The sequence below is a fragment of the Solanum verrucosum genome, unplaced genomic scaffold (genome assembly GCF_900185275.1).
Source record: "Solanum verrucosum unplaced genomic scaffold, falcon-dt-bn FXZP01000276.1, whole genome shotgun sequence".
NCBI lineage: Eukaryota > Viridiplantae > Streptophyta > Magnoliopsida > Solanales > Solanaceae > Solanum > Solanum verrucosum.
Window position 1 is genome coordinate 717225 of NW_026019946.1, and position 15278 is coordinate 732502.

The following is a 15278-nucleotide window of genomic DNA, read 5'->3' on the forward strand; positions in this document are numbered from 1 at the left end:
CTAAGCAAAGTTTTAGGAAAAATAATTTTTTTTTAACAAATAAAAGAGTAGACTATATGGCAAGTAGTGGAGTGATGATGATGAGTTCATTTAGCCTTAAACCATCTCTCTCAAGTGTAGAAAAGGCATCAATTGCAAGGCATTCAAACTCCAAATTGATAGTCAAGGCCAGTGGGGGCAAGAAGATCACCACCAGTAAACCTTATGGTATGTCTCTCTTAACTTCCTCTCAATTAGTTTTACCTATAGTATAATATGCAAAGTCATAGAAAATAATAATCTTTACTTTACTTTTTTTTTAAAATTAATGGTTCAGTTGGTTGGTTATGTAAATTTTCGATTCTTCTGAAGATTTAATTCTCTATCTTGTAATACCTGACTATGGCATACATTTATTGGATTGATGTCCTTCATTTTCAAGTGTTGCACTTTTTAGTTATAGTAGCTAGGAAAGAAAGAGAGTTTCGAATATAAATGATTTTTCTTTTTTTCTATTAAGATATTTCTAGTTAGGACTTGATCTAGAGATTAATTGACTTTGAAACATAAAGTTACAAGATCATAACCGTGTGCCCCACGATTCCAACTATTTCTCATTCTCCTACATCAAATTAAAAAGAAAATGTCTTACTCTAGTAGTAACATCAACTTGGAGAGAGATTCTTGTCGTTATAATTAACAGATAAAATTTAGTGATTGCTAAAGTTAATTACTTTCATGATATCAAAAATAGTTTTAAAAATTCTAATGATGTTAATTATGATAAATAATAATTATGTTATTAGAAATTTTTATTAAAAGATCATGCAATGATATATATATTTGATGATCATTGTTAACACAATTGGTGTGTAAATTAGGAATTAATGGAGACTTGAACTTGCAAGATGGTGTTGATGCCTCTGGCAGGAAGGCCAAGGTTTGTTCTCATCTTGACACCGGTCTTATGTCAAAGAAAATAATTACTATATATGAGTGTATTTGGTACGAAGGAATTTCTAAAAAAACTATATTTAATACGTCAAAATATTTTCTTTAAAAAACTCGATTTTCATGATGAATAGTTCCATAATTGACATTTTGTGAAAATCTATTGTTGCTATGTATAGGGAAAGGGAGTTTACCAATTCGTGAAGAAATATGGAGCTAATGTTGATGGATATAGGTTGGTTAATTTGATTATTACTTCTCATTAAGGACAGAGCTAGTAATCCGCATGAAATTGACATTTCATAAATTACTTTGGAGATATAGTATTAATTAATTTATATATTACTTGGATTAAACTGCAGTCCTATCTATAATCCCGATGAATGGTCCCCAAGTGGCAATGTCTATGTTGGCGGTATGGCTTTCAATTATTATTATTATTTGAGTTTTATATTCTGCGCATTATCAAATTATGCTAGCATATTACAAGGGAAACTTATAATATTTCGAAATTATTATGTAACATAACAATATTTTACAAATCATAATAATTATTGATATAGGCTTTTAATTTTGATAAACCTAATTTCTTCCTATAATCCACAATACAAAGACTATATAAACCAAAAAAAAATGAGAGCGCCCCGACCTTGACCCGAGACACATTGAAATTGAGCCTCGATTTGGCACTCGAGACTCGATCCATGACCCCTGATTGAGGACCCATGATCCAACTTCAATTATTTGAGACTCAATACAACTATAACCCGTGACTAGGATATGACGGTATGTATATATATGTATGCATGCATGACATCTAAGATGTATGTGTATGTATGTATATACAGGATAGGGTATGGATGTATGATAAGTAGCATATGTATGTAAGCATGTATATTATATGTTTTGAAAAAAAAAAAAACACTTTTCTTGTTTTAAAGCTAAATAATCTCACTCTAACTTGTTAGTAGAGGCACATTATAGTGATATTTATGAAGATTTCAGCGGATTCTTTATATCGAACATGATAAATAATTTAGCAAATAAAATGATATATAAACATATAATAACATATTATATTGCATTGATAATATAAAATATATATATATATATTATTGTCCGTGTATATAATTTAAGCTTTTATTATTGCAGGTACCACTGGCTTAGCCCTTTGGGCAGTAACGTTAGCTGGACTTCTTGCGGGAGGTGCTCTGCTAGTCTACAACACAAGTGCTTTGGCACAGTAGATAATGAAACTGAAAAAGTAATTGAATCGAAGAATCGAATTTACTCTGATATCTATCGAAAATGTAATCTCATCAGCACAAATTAAGTTGTATTTTGGCTTATTCTGTGAAATATATAACTTGTTGATAATATTTTGTACTAAAAAGAACTTTTTGGCCTCTTAATTAATATGTATGTTTCGTAATTTACAAGTTGTGGATATTTATATCATTATAACCTTTTGCTTCAACTACCTTTAAAACAATTGACAGCTAAAAGTAGCCACCATATGTTATCAATAAAGTCATAGGAAATAAAAAGGTTCTCTCATTTTTAATCAATTTTTTATCTCATAAATAATTAATTACATGCTATTTCTGAAGAATTTAATATGTCGAAAGTATATAGTTCAAAATTTTGGAAAAAGTATTCAATTAGATTGTAAAAAGACTATTGTATGATTTGAAGTAATTTGAACACATGCGATACAACCATCTTAATTAGTGACTACTTTTAAAAAAAAGTTATAAAAATGATGTAATTTGTCCATATGTTTTTATAAAGAAAAATATACATTGAAGTTTGTCATACTTCTTGTTTATGTTGACGGCATAAACTTTATTGGCACTCCAATAGAGCTTCAAAGATAAGTGATTATTTAAAGAACGAATTTGAGAAGAAAGATCTTGAAAGGACAAAATCATTTGTAAATTGAGAATTTGGCTCAATCTGCATATACAAAAAAAAAGGTGTTGAAAAGATTTTATCATGATTGTTCAATCACTTGATGTGAATAAGAATTCATTCCAACCTCAAAACAAAATGACAAGATTGTTTATCTTGAAGTACCATATATATCCTACTGCAATTGATGCACTAATATATCCTGCTAACATTACAAGGCATGCTATAACCTTTTCGATTAATTTGTAAGCAAGGTATAATTCTTTTCCTACTGGAGACATTGAAATGGGATCAAACGCATTGTGATACCTAAAAAGGACTATCGATATTGACTTATTTTATTCTAACTATTGCTAGCAAAATTTTAACTAGATACATTATCTATCAATTAGACATTCAAAGGGGAGTACTATAAAAACGTGTACAAGCCTCTTCATTGTAAATTATTTCCAAGGGAAATAAGAAGTCTTGTCTATCCTCTTCCCCCCCCCCCCCTCCCCCCTACTATATTATTATTATTATTATTATCTTATAATTTCATAACACAAAGTTCCTATTTTAAGGGGCACGTTATACCCTGTTAATAAACAAGTGGCAGATGACTTTTTTTCATCTGGAGAATACAAGTTGAAATTGCTAATCTGGTGACTGAAACAAAAGCTAATGTGATGTCCTTTAAAATTATAAACTCAGTAAGTAATGGTCCACCCCTCTACTCTTCTCCGCTTAAATACCAGGCTTTCATCAGTACCAGGGTTCAAACTCGTAAGATATACCTAACCAACACATCACGCACTATGCTCTTACCACTAAACCAAGGCACTATGCTCTTGCCACTAAACCAAAGCCCCGAGCGCTATTTTACAGACTGAGGATTTTATTTTCTTTTAAAACTATCTTCCCTAGCTATATTTGATATTAGTCACGACTTCTCTAGTCTGAATATCTCAGGCTCAAGGCAAAACATTAAGTGCTACCTCTTGCTAGTGCTTTCTTAAGTAACCAAAGGCAATGAATTGAGATTTAGCTCAACAATTTGCACCTTGAAATTGAATACCTGTCCTAGAATCAATCTCACAGGTAATAACTAGACTTCCCTCATATTCAACTTCTTGAATATTTTCTTATAGCATAAGCTGGAACATGGTACCCACCATCAACTGTTCCAAAGCTTCAACATTCATTCACACAATTATCAAACATTTTTAACTTATAACAAATTCCTCCCCATATCCTCCAAAACTAGAAGCTGAATGTTTTCTCTAGTTGAATACTGTACAAAGTTATACTAAAAATCCCTCAGAACATAGGACTATCATGGATGAGAAAACAGCATACGATAAAACTCCAGATTAAAAAGAAAACTAGAACATATTACAGCAACAGCCTACTTCACAACTTTGTCTGAAGCAGCACAGTACCAACAGGGATGACCACATCCATGTCTAAACGAGAATGAAGTTTCTTGCTCTCCGACCAGAATACTACAGATGATCCGACTCCATGTCCTGCAACTCCAACAATGTTTTGTCATAAACACCATATGTGCCGAGGAAAGCAATCCATGAACCAGCGCGTTTTGACATACCTCATGACAATCTTCAAGGGAACATCAAATACTTGATATCAATCTCCAATAAAAATCATGTACCACCACTTCCCCCACTTTGGCTACCAACACCCAGCACAGGCATAGACCTATGTGCAAATTCTAACAGGACCTTTCTCTGTTGTTCACTAGTATGAGGAAGACTCGCACGCAAAAGTTCAACAGGCATCTCCCTACTAATAGCTTTGGCTGCATCAGATCCACTAACAGCCACATCCGGTGGGCCTTGTGTCAAAAAACATTGCATTACAGTGTCGTATTTGCTGAAACAGTATTTTGTGAGTAACCCAAAAAATGCATCAAACGATGCCTGCCAGAATGCCCTATTAGGCATGCTGCACTTGCCAGCAGCATGGGGATCTCTTAAGAGCTCAGTCGCCCTCTCAAGAATAGATTTTAGAACAACAGATGCCCCATCTCCAGCAGGGCTTCCAACGGGACGGAGCGGAGGAGGCTCTGCTGAACAAACCACTGATGCAAGACAGGCAGCAAGTGCTTTGAGCTCCATTTCACAAATACACAGTGACACAGTCCTTCCAAGGTTCACAGTAGTCTCAGTTGCACCGTGATCACTTGGAAGCCCACCAAACAAGAACCTTAGATGACGGAAAATAGCCATGCAAACCACCCTGGTCAGTTCACTTCCAGGGAAAAGAAGCTGAAGGTACCGTACTAGCAGTTTCCGGCCCTTGGGAAGTGAGACGATCCTCAAGAAGAAAACATCATCTTTAGCAGCCAAATTCACAGTCTGGACACTTTTGCCAAGGGGGTCAACTAGCTGAAGTGATGAGGCCAAATCCTCAAGCAGAACCTGCCGCCTGCGTTTCAACTGATCTCCTCCATCTGGAACCTGGTTAAACTGTAGGAACCGGTCAATATCATCAACGTCAAGAAGAAGACAGAGTCCATCCTCAATAGTCACCCTAGCTGCTAGCATTGGCTCTTGCTCCAGAGGTTTCTCAGACATTTTCTGTTCAATGCATCCAGTAGCAGATGATTTTGGTGGATCAACTTCAAGAAGCGGGCGGGGCCTGCGAATAGAAGAGAAAGCAACCCTTCCAAGAGCATCAACCTGGAGAAAAGGATGTGGATCAGTATTAGCACGAGTTCGAGCACTACCATCCCTCAAATTATTTGGGCAGAAATGGTGCTTCAACTTTGCACCAGCAGACTTTTTGGCCAGACAAGCTTGGTGATAATAATCATCAACATAAGGATCATTGCTATGGGTAGCAGCCAGCTGTGCTCTAAGAATATTCTCTAATTCATCTGTTGACATGTACTTGGATCTAAATCTTGGCCATGCGCTAACATTTCTCTGGCTACTAACGTCAAAACCTAGTTGAGGGTAATGCATGCCCTGTCTGCCTCTCAGCATTAGTTTTGCCTTTTGATCTCTTAAATCAGCCAACCCAAGCATATCAAAATTGTTCATCATCTGCGAGGGTGGAGACATATGGTGATTAAACAGTTGAGATTGCAACCCTGGCAAACGGCCATAGGGTGGATGCAAGGGTTGCTGTTGGCCAGGTTGCTGGGGTAGCTGCAGCCCCCCATGTGGTGGCGCGAAACCATTTTGGCGATGTGACTGCTGGGTAATCATATTACTGGTCATGCTTGATTGCTCCCCCGGATATAAAGTAGATTGCTTCAACCATTGGCTTGGAATTTGATTATGAAGGGGAAGCCCAGGAGGCGTGCCCTGAGCAAACTTTCCACCATACTGCGGACCAAGATGTGAGGCAGTTAATTGATTTGCAGTGTTTAAGAAGGGAGAAAAGTTAGGAGAGGAAACTGGCATTTGCTGTCCACCGGGATGATTTGGACCATTTGGGTTCCATAACTGGTTATTTGCGGAAGCTTGTGGATGCCTTGCACTAGGAGGGAATGAAGTGAAAGGCAATTCTGGGATGAGTCCTGGCTCACTGGAGTAGTGGTGGTTCGGGGTTTGCTGTTGATATTCATGTTGCTGTTGTTGCTCGGGGTATGAGGAAGTCCTGTACAAAGTATTTGATTCCAAAAGGTGAGCAGCAGAAGAATATGGCAGTGATGGCCATCTTTTGCTGTCATTGCTTTCACCCCCATCAAGAGCTTTCCGGTCAATCCAATTACGAAAATCTGCATCTTGTGACCACTCAACAGCTGATGAGCCTGAAACATTGATCATATGGAAAAAATATACATTCAGTTAACTAATTGACCAAAAATGAATTAAATAAGGCATGATGATCTCCAGAGCAAACTTTATAATGGTTAGAGAACTATAACGTATAAACTACATCTCTACCGAGAAAGGTAAAAGAAAAAACTCATCTTGTGACCCATTTGTGATAACCAAGTGATACATGTAAATCGAAGTCGCCGAGTTTTTATTTCAACACATCACCAAACAAACTCTAGTTCCCAGTCAAGGTGTTCGGCATATTTGCTACTTAATCTATTTATCATAAAAGCACTAATACTAAAACGCTAAATGTTGATGAACAAAAATATCCTAGAACTGTTGATAGACTTTTATACCCTTTATAAAAAATTAAAAATTTTCCTTTTAAGAAGCAATTAAATGATGGCTGTAATTGTAATATCCAAAATCTTACCTAATATTGTTATTTGGCTGAAATCGTAAAATTTGAATCCTAAAGTTCTATGGTGGATGTGCTGATGTTTTATTCCTATCCTTATTAGAATCGAACGCTAAAAACACACTACCTATATATCTCACCAGCTGAGAGTTTTACATTTTGAGAGCCTTCTTAGATATTCGTACATTGAAATGGATTGTTTCTATGTCCAACATTTAGCTTCGAAAGAATGTATATCACAGACCAACTAATTGATCATTTTTATCAATTTAGAAAGCCATAAGAATTTAAGTTGACTTGACCTTTAAACTTTGGAAGAATTTGATTTCCCCTTCAAAAATCAAATTCTTTTTCCAAATAACTAAAATTCCTATTTGCTAAAACTGTAATGTTTAAGGCTTCTGTCAATATAAAGGATATTGGCGTAAACTAAAATTATACTTGCAACTTTGTAATTGTGTGCGACTGAAGAACTCGTGCTCTAAATATATAGGATATTGAATTCCACTAAAATTATACTTACAAAATTTGTTATTGTGTGGTTGAAGAACTCATGTTCGCAATGAAAATGTTTTTGCTAAATAAGACTCAATTTGTATAGGAATAGATTGAGCTTTTTACATAAACCTTATTCGTATAAAATTTGCTTCATAATGTTGATGTATTCCCTTATGCCTAGATGACCACATGGCTTTCCACCACTAAGTTGCTCAGACTCGGGTGCAAGTGTCTGATACGGGTGCAGATCTAGAGGTCTAATCCCTCATGGTTTAAATTCTAAGATTCGGGGGTACGGATATGAGTGCGGAGATTCGGCTAAAAACAATTCATATATCTAGAACTAGAGTTGTAAAAGTGGAAAACTTCCCAGATATTTTGAGGAGAAAATATTGATTAAGAGGAGAATCCCAAAAAGAGATAAAAGGAGAAAATATTGATCCAGAGGAAAATCCAAGACATAGAATAAAAGAAAAGGACGGACATAGAAATTTATAGATACAAGGTATTCTATTAGCTTTTGAGAAAGTAAGGTATTCCATTTTCTTCAATTTCACTTTCGTTTTTGTTTTGATTAGTCCCGAATTTCTCCATCAATTTTGGTCAAAGTACCCAAAGGTGCGGGCACCAAAAGTGAAGAGTCCAAGCAACTTAATTCCACCATACTATTTGGTATGTTCCTATGCGTCCTTTCAAGCATTAAGCATAGAAATGAATCTTCGTCAACATTGTTCGATACATAGATCTATATATTCTGACTTAATTTAGTTCTAGCACGCTAGATCCATATTGGGTCAGCTTAATTTAATAATTAGAGGTTCTTAATACTAGGTTGTTTCTTCTTTTATTGTTCAATTGTGAGTTTTGTCACGTCCTCTTTTAAGGTTATTTCCGTAATTTGAAAAAATGGGTTTGTTTACTATGTGGGTTTCTTATTGTTAAGAAGTCCCACATCTGTAGAGGGATGGAAAATTGGTCACCTTATATGGACTTGGACAGACCTCCCCTCATGAGTTAGCTTTTTGGGTTGAGTCACGCTCAGGTGTCATATCTTTACATGGTATCAGAGTCAGGCCCATCCCATTTTGTTGTTCACTAATGTTATGCCCACATTTTAAGTGTTCACGCTTCAGTTGAGGTCTGGACGTTCAAGGGAGTGTTAAGAAGTCCCACATTGGCAGACGGATGGGAAATTGATCTCCTTATATGAGCTTGGACAAACCACAATAATGAGCTAGCTTTGGGGTTGAATTAGGCTCAAGTGTCATATCTTTACACTATCATATTTTATAAAATACATATTTAAAAAGAAACAAACTATTTTGCATTCATAGATCGTTGTGAGGCAGCACATTCCACCCATGGACAATTAACGTTGTTTTCTCTTCCCAATTGAGGACTTGAGGTTATTGTAGCAAAAAAGTTATTAGTGGGATTATGAGTGGACAATTAACCGACATGTTCTTTTTTCTTTACAATATTCTCATGTGAAATAGAACTGACTAGCAACTTACTTACACTCGCCTTTTTGGCCATTTTGATCCCCTTGATGGTTATCTCACTAAGTTATATTATTTCGAGTCACTCTTTTGACTAAAAATGGTAATAAGAAGGATGACTTTAGAGGAAAACCAAATTTGGGGAAGTAGATTTGTCGATATCGAACTTACCTAAATTCTCTTTCTACACATATATCTGCTTGATTTGGAGTCTGCCACGTAAATGTGTGAACCTTCTACAAAATCATAGCATTATTAAATTTCTTCAATTGTTTGTTATAATAATGTGGATTAGGACTTTTAGGCAAGACTTTATGTACCTTTCTTAAAATTCCCAAGCCATTTAGGGAATGTTTTCTACTAAGAAAACGATTTCATTCATTCTTTTTTTTTTATAACCGAGAAATCTGTCAGTGACCCGCCCTTTGGACCAATCACGGTCTTCTAAACTCAGTGGATAATGGACTCGCCCCTCTACCCTTCTCTACTTAAATACCGGGCTTTGCTTTGCATGGTGTGGAGCTTGAACCTGCGACCTAAGCCACAAATCCTCCGCCTTTTGCCACTCGAGCTAGGCCTTGGGGAAACAATTTCATTTGTTCTTGGTAACTACTTTTCTTTTACATTAAAAAATTGGAAAATTTCGAATAAAAAATTAGGTCATCCTCTATTTTATTTGGTTTTTCTTTATTGTTGTTGAATTATGAATACTTTTAAATTGATTTATGTTACTTTTAACTCCAAAGTGAATACTACTCCCTCCATCCCAATTTATGTGATGGTGTTTAACTTAGCACGAAGTTTAAGAAATAAAGGAAGACTTCGAAACATGATCCAAAATAAGTCATAGATATTTGTGTGGCTATAAATCATCTCATTAAAGATAGAATGGATATTTTAAAGTTAAATTGTTACAAAATATAGAAAGGTGTCATTGTTTTTAGACGAACAAAAAAGGAAAGAGTGTCACATGAAAAGGGATGAGAGGGAGTAATTGTTTTTTCGCATCAAATCACACTAATGATTTACCCTAAGTTGTGCGGACTCTTCACTTCCGATGCCGCACCCGTGTCGAATACTCCAAAAATACACTACTTTTGGCGAATCTGACACGCGTCCCTTGACAATATTGAACTGAGCAACATAGGATCTACCCGACATTGATCTAATTTTATGTTGCAAGGAAACAAAGCAACAAGTAAATGTAACTCCAATTCTAATCGTCATTATTTTCTTTTACTCATAGTAGGTAGCCAAGTGTAGCCGTACTTTTATGTGGAATAGGCAAGGGATCAACCCCTTCTTCTCGTCCTCTCTTTATTTAGTAGTAGTATTTTGTATTAGTGTAGTATCTTATTCTTCAATTTTCACTACTACTTATTGCTTCATTTGTTCAGTTTATCTTGATATTTCCTTTCTATCATGTTTTGTCTACACTTCTTTTGGGTTGAGAGTAATCAAAAACAGTTTCTCTACCTCGGAAGGGTAGGAGATAAAGTATGTGCACACCGTACCCATCCCAAACCCATTTGTGGGAATACACTAGTATGTTTTTTTGTTTCCTACACTGTGTCTGATACCCGCATTGGAGCCCGACTAAATCTGAATTCACTTCAGAAAGTCCCACATTGGAGATATAGCGCTCCCTAAAAAAGGTGGTGGTGGAGGAGGTGGTGTTGCATGAGAAACAAGAAATATTTCAAATTACATAATTTTTCTTTCTAATAAAATTTTTAATTAATATATAAGATCAAGTAACATATTGCTTTAGATTACATTTTATACCAATTATCGTGGGGGGTATACGTGTAGTGCACATGAAATATAGAGTAGTGGAACTAAAGAGCTACAATCCCTAACATCACAAAGCAAAATCCAAATAGATAATTAAATAGAATATTAATAATTAAGAAAGCAAGGTAACGTACAAGAACCTCTTAAGGAAAAGCATATGCCAAATTAAGTTAAAGTCGAATAAATACGAATGTTCTTACGCATATCACAATATCTGATCACTTAGCCCATCTATTTCTTTTCTGAAGGCTCCAAGATAAAAGATACAACCAGAATATGTCCAGAAAGAAATAAGAATAGTATCTGGGCATTGTTTTCAAATTTATATAGCTTTTATAACAATAAAATTGGATATATTCCAGAAGTAATCCAAAAAATATCCATACAGTATACTTACTCTCTCTGTATTCCCGATCACCAATAAATCCTGGCTTTATGGCGCCACCATCATCCTTGTTAAACTGTGAAAGAAGGTGGTCAAGTAAGATATTAATAATAAGCAATACAACAGTTTGTAGGACTTAAGATGACAAGCTACCATGAAAGTAGAGTGGAGGAATTTCATGAAAGTACTTTCCTGTTCATGTTGACCCGATGTTTTCTTGACATCTGCTGGAAGTTCATCGCACTATGGTAGCTTGTCATCTTTTCCTCAAAAAAAGATGACAAGCTACCATAGTGCGATGAACTTCCAGCAGATGTCAAGAAAACATCGGGTCAACATGAACAGGAAAGTACTTTCATGAAATGCCTCCACTCTTGCTTTACCAGAATCAGATCAATAACCAAGTTTGATCAAGTAAAAGTGCACTACAAGATGCTGTGGTACCATCAAATCACTTATTGAGGGGTCACCATGAACTTAATCTACCGGATTTCTAATAAGCAAAATGCGCAAAGACAACAATGCACGGTACCAACTCTCAAAAACATATTTTCAAACACCAAATTTGAATGCATTGATAGTAAGGAATTGATCACGGGGTTATAAAAGCTAGGTGCATCACTTTTTTTCCTTCTTTGATTTCTACAAAGCTGCATGAGGGACAATGAGAATGCAATCTGATGGCTGGGAATGATGGGCACATCTCATGTTGGAAATGGATGTCCAAAGAAAAAGGAGCTCAAAAGCAGTTTCCCCAGGAAAGGATAAGGGTGAACTGGAGTTTTAACATTTTGAGAAAAATCTAACACTAGTTGCTGTCGTACAAGACTGTTGAGTCAGAAATTTCATCCTTAAATATCCTAGAGTTAAAAGAAAAACGATCTTGTTCAGTACTATAAGGTTGCAGTAGACTCGGGCATCCGGTACTACAAACTTGCAGAAATCATTGCTACATGGGCAAAAGATTGTAAGGTCCTACTCAGAAGGCAATGTAGACCAAAGAAAGTACTAACAATCCTGTGAAGCTTGAACATTCTGGAGAACAGGGTACATAAATTAAACAGGCTCTAAAACTCCCAAATTCATTGTGCTTGGAAAAATCATGGAAGCTAAGTCATCTCAGTTACTCCTCACAAAGATATAGCACACTAAGAATAACAAAAATGTTTTGCATTGCACCAAGACACTTTAAAAAGAATTACCTTGGAAAATGTGCTGCTAAGGTCATCAATCTCAGATAAAGATCCAAGAGCTCCACCCTACAAGTGAGAAATTGTTTAGTGGCAAAGGTTCACCAATTTAGCACCCAACTACTAAGAACTAAAAGTTCAACTGACGTGCACACTCATTCAACACATAAAGGAACCAACCCATGATTTTGAAATGTAATAGTATGCATGACACCTAACGTTGCAATTATGCAAGACTATTAACATTGTTGTCTGCTTCAATTTCTCATCAAAGAAGTTTTCGACCACTTCAAAATCCGTAAAAACCTTCTTATTCCCCATAAAGATATACCCAAAAAGAAAACGATTACCACAATCAACTTATCAATAAAGAAGGGAAAAAAAAATAAAACAATCAATCAAATGAATGATTAATAGCCCAGTGACTCGGCCCTAATATCTCCAAGACTCTAAAGACTTTGTCCGAATAAACAGAAAGAATGCAATAAACACCAAAAGCACCAGAACATATACCTCAATGCCAAACTAGTTAGGAGCAGAACGGCAAAATGCCACAGCTAAAATATATTTTTCTAAAGAAAGATCTCGTCTAAAACTATTTAAATGGGAAAAAAAAACTATGTTCCTCCCTCATGTTTGGTAGCTAAATGATTAATGCTTATCTAAATGAATCCAGACCAAGAAATTAGCTTCAGAGGTAATCAAACTTCTTAGCATAAAAGTATCAGAACATCAATTTAAAGATCAAGTGCAAAAACAAACCTAAGATGAGGATCTACTAGAAAAAAAAAAAAACCTAAAACAACTTCCACCAATGAATGCACAGGTGAGAGAGAGGAAAAGCAAACCTAAGAGTCTATCTATGTATTAGAATCTTACACAAATTAAACATTCTAAATAGGAGTAGTAAAAATAAAGCAGTATCTAGAAAGAAGCTATTAAGCCAAATCAGAAGAAAACTGAAGGTATGTACACAAAGTTGTTTTGATATTTGACACGCTGCCTGTCCCCAACATAAGTACGATTAAAAAAGGAATCTTTTTTTTGATAAACAACAATTAAAAAGGCATCTAAAAACATAAATGCAAACGGCCAAAAGTTAAAAGCAACCTCTTCTCGGCCTAATTGATACTCTTCATCATCAAACCCAACCGGAGGAAGAACATCCTCTTCATCTTCCAATCCACCCAGTTCAACTTCTTCAACAACGTCATTACCAAAGAACGCATACTGTGAAGCATCAAATGTTTCTTCTGCTGCATCACCAAAAGGGAAGTCAAACTTTATAAATCAACCATGAACAGTAGCAAGCAAATCCACCATAAATAATTTCATTTGACACAGAATTAATGCAGAGTGACGAAGCAAGCCATGGACATCAAACTATCTGCATCACAAGACTACGTAGGCATCCTAACCAGAAACCCTTCATACTTGGAAATGAACCCAAAAGAAAAAAAAAAGACTAACAACAGAATCATGTGAAAAAAGCCACTGAACACCAAGAGAATAAGAATGAACAGTAAATCATAAATCCCAGAGAAACCATCACAGTAGAACAATTATCATAGTAATAAAATCACTCAACATACATTCTCAAAATTTAAATATTTTAAGAAACACCCAATGGATTGTGGCATTGCATCAATGAAGCTGAATCAAGCACCATTGGACAAGCAAGAAAACTAGGTAATTTGTTCACATCTGCATCACAAAGGTCATATGGGAATCCTACACCATGAACCCCCAAAAAAAAAACTAACAACAGAAACCCATTTAAACAGTGAAGCATAAATCCCAGAGACTAACAACAGAATCTCAAAATTCAAATTTTTTTAACGAACACCCAAAGGATTGCGGCATTGCATCAATGAAGCTGGATTGAAGACCAGGAGAGGAGGTCCTCAATCTCAGCACAAGCAAGAAAACTAAGTAATCCATTTTAATTAGGGTGACCCAACACCACCATTTCTACAAATCAAAAAAAAAAATCAGACTAGATTTTTTTTTACTTCTTCAATTTCATTTGATAAGAAAAATCTAAGAGTAAACTCAACAAAGCAAAACTTAACAAATAAAACAAAGATCTAAAAATAGCAAATTTTAACCTGCAGGTCGGTTGTCACCGAATTCCATAAAACTCCTACTCCCACCACCGCCTTCAAATCCGTCCATATATAAAACAATCAATCAATCTGAGAATTTTTTCTTCTATAAATTAAAGCAAGTTGAAATCAATGTATAGAGCACCAAAAACTTGAAATTAAAAAAGGGGAACTATTTGATCTATCCCATTAGAGAGTTGAAAATTCAATCTGGGAAAGTCAAACCTAAAATCTAGAGAAATAGATGGGAGAGAAAGAGAAGTTCTAGGGTTTCTAAGAATTGGGGAAATTTTTCATTGGAAGAGAAGAGAAATTTTTCTGTTGAGATTTTTGGTGTGAGGCATCTGGGCTTGGGGATAACAAAGTTGTAACGCCCTCGGCCTTTGCCTTCTTTTGTTTTTTATTTAACTTTTTTTCATTACGAGTGTCAAATCATTTTTTTTTATTTAATAAAAATATTTTATAAAATTGTTTTTTTTTGTAGTAATAGAGTCATTTGATTTTATTTACTTAAAAAATTAATTAACTTTTACACAAAAAATGTCTTGGGTAAAGTTATTGTTTAAAAGGATGTGGAGGAACTTTTTAAAAAAGTTTCAAAAAGAATTTGACTTTTTCTTGACTATCTTAATTAGGAAATTTTTAGAGCAATGAAAAATTAATTCGGATTAAGAAATTAACTTGAAAACAATATATTCTTTGATTTGGTATCATCCAATGTTATTAAATTTAATAAAAATTGGTAATGTTTAGCTTGTTTTGATATTAAAAATAA

The 15278-nt window shown here is 35.1% G+C and overlaps 2 protein-coding genes across 5 annotated transcripts; one reads left to right on the forward strand and one right to left on the reverse strand.

The window, feature by feature from the left end:
* Positions 1-9: 9 nt before the first annotated feature.
* LOC125810346 (photosystem II 10 kDa polypeptide, chloroplastic-like) lies at positions 10-2385 on the forward strand. The gene is made up of 5 exons (XM_049489850.1): positions 10-207; positions 861-919; positions 1110-1165; positions 1293-1345; positions 2083-2385. The coding sequence occupies exons 1-5, from the start codon at positions 57-59 to the stop codon at positions 2175-2177; spliced, it is 414 nt and encodes a 137-aa protein (XP_049345807.1). The 5' UTR covers positions 10-56; the 3' UTR covers positions 2178-2385.
* Positions 2386-4051: 1666 nt separating this feature from the next.
* LOC125810231 (protein PAT1 homolog) lies at positions 4052-14878 on the reverse strand. Of its 4 annotated transcripts, none has more exons than XR_007441857.1 (6): positions 14507-14878; positions 13509-13651; positions 12411-12467; positions 11221-11284; positions 4430-6601; positions 4052-4349 (listed from the first exon to the last, which is right to left on the reverse strand). XR_007441857.1 is itself a non-coding variant. In XM_049489751.1 (5 exons), exons 1-5 carry the CDS (start codon positions 14571-14573, stop codon positions 4485-4487), a joined length of 2448 nt encoding a protein of 815 aa, XP_049345708.1. In that variant the 5' UTR covers positions 14574-14878; the 3' UTR covers positions 4052-4484. The 4 variants fall into 4 exon arrangements, 2 of the variants coding, with proteins under 2 accessions (XP_049345708.1, XP_049345698.1); XR_007441856.1 differs by having other exon boundaries at positions 13509-13654; positions 14507-14831; XM_049489751.1 differs by having other exon boundaries at positions 4052-6601.
* Between the last annotated feature and the right edge of the window lie 400 nt (positions 14879-15278).

Bases quoted from the DNA above. Each gene is read 5' to 3' on its own strand.
- LOC125810346 (XM_049489850.1), top strand. From the start codon at position 57: ATGGCAAGTAGTGGAGTGATGATGATGAGTTCATTTAGCCTTAAACCA. The intron at 208-860 runs GTATGTCTCTCT...TGTGTAAATTAG, and splicing joins CACCACCAGTAAACCTTATG to GAATTAATGGAGACTTGAAC. The intron at 1,166-1,292 runs GTTGGTTAATTT...ATTAAACTGCAG, and splicing joins GCTAATGTTGATGGATATAG to TCCTATCTATAATCCCGATG.
- LOC125810231 (XM_049489741.1), bottom strand. From the start codon at position 14,573: ATGGACGGATTTGAAGGCGGTGGTGGGAGTAGGAGTTTTATGGAATTC. The intron at 13,655-14,506 runs GTTAAAATTTGC...TTGGTGATGCAG, and splicing joins CGGTGACAACCGACCTGCAG to CAGAAGAAACATTTGATGCT. The intron at 12,468-13,508 runs GTTGCTTTTAAC...TCTCACTTGTAG, and splicing joins ATCAATTAGGCCGAGAAGAG to GGTGGAGCTCTTGGATCTTT.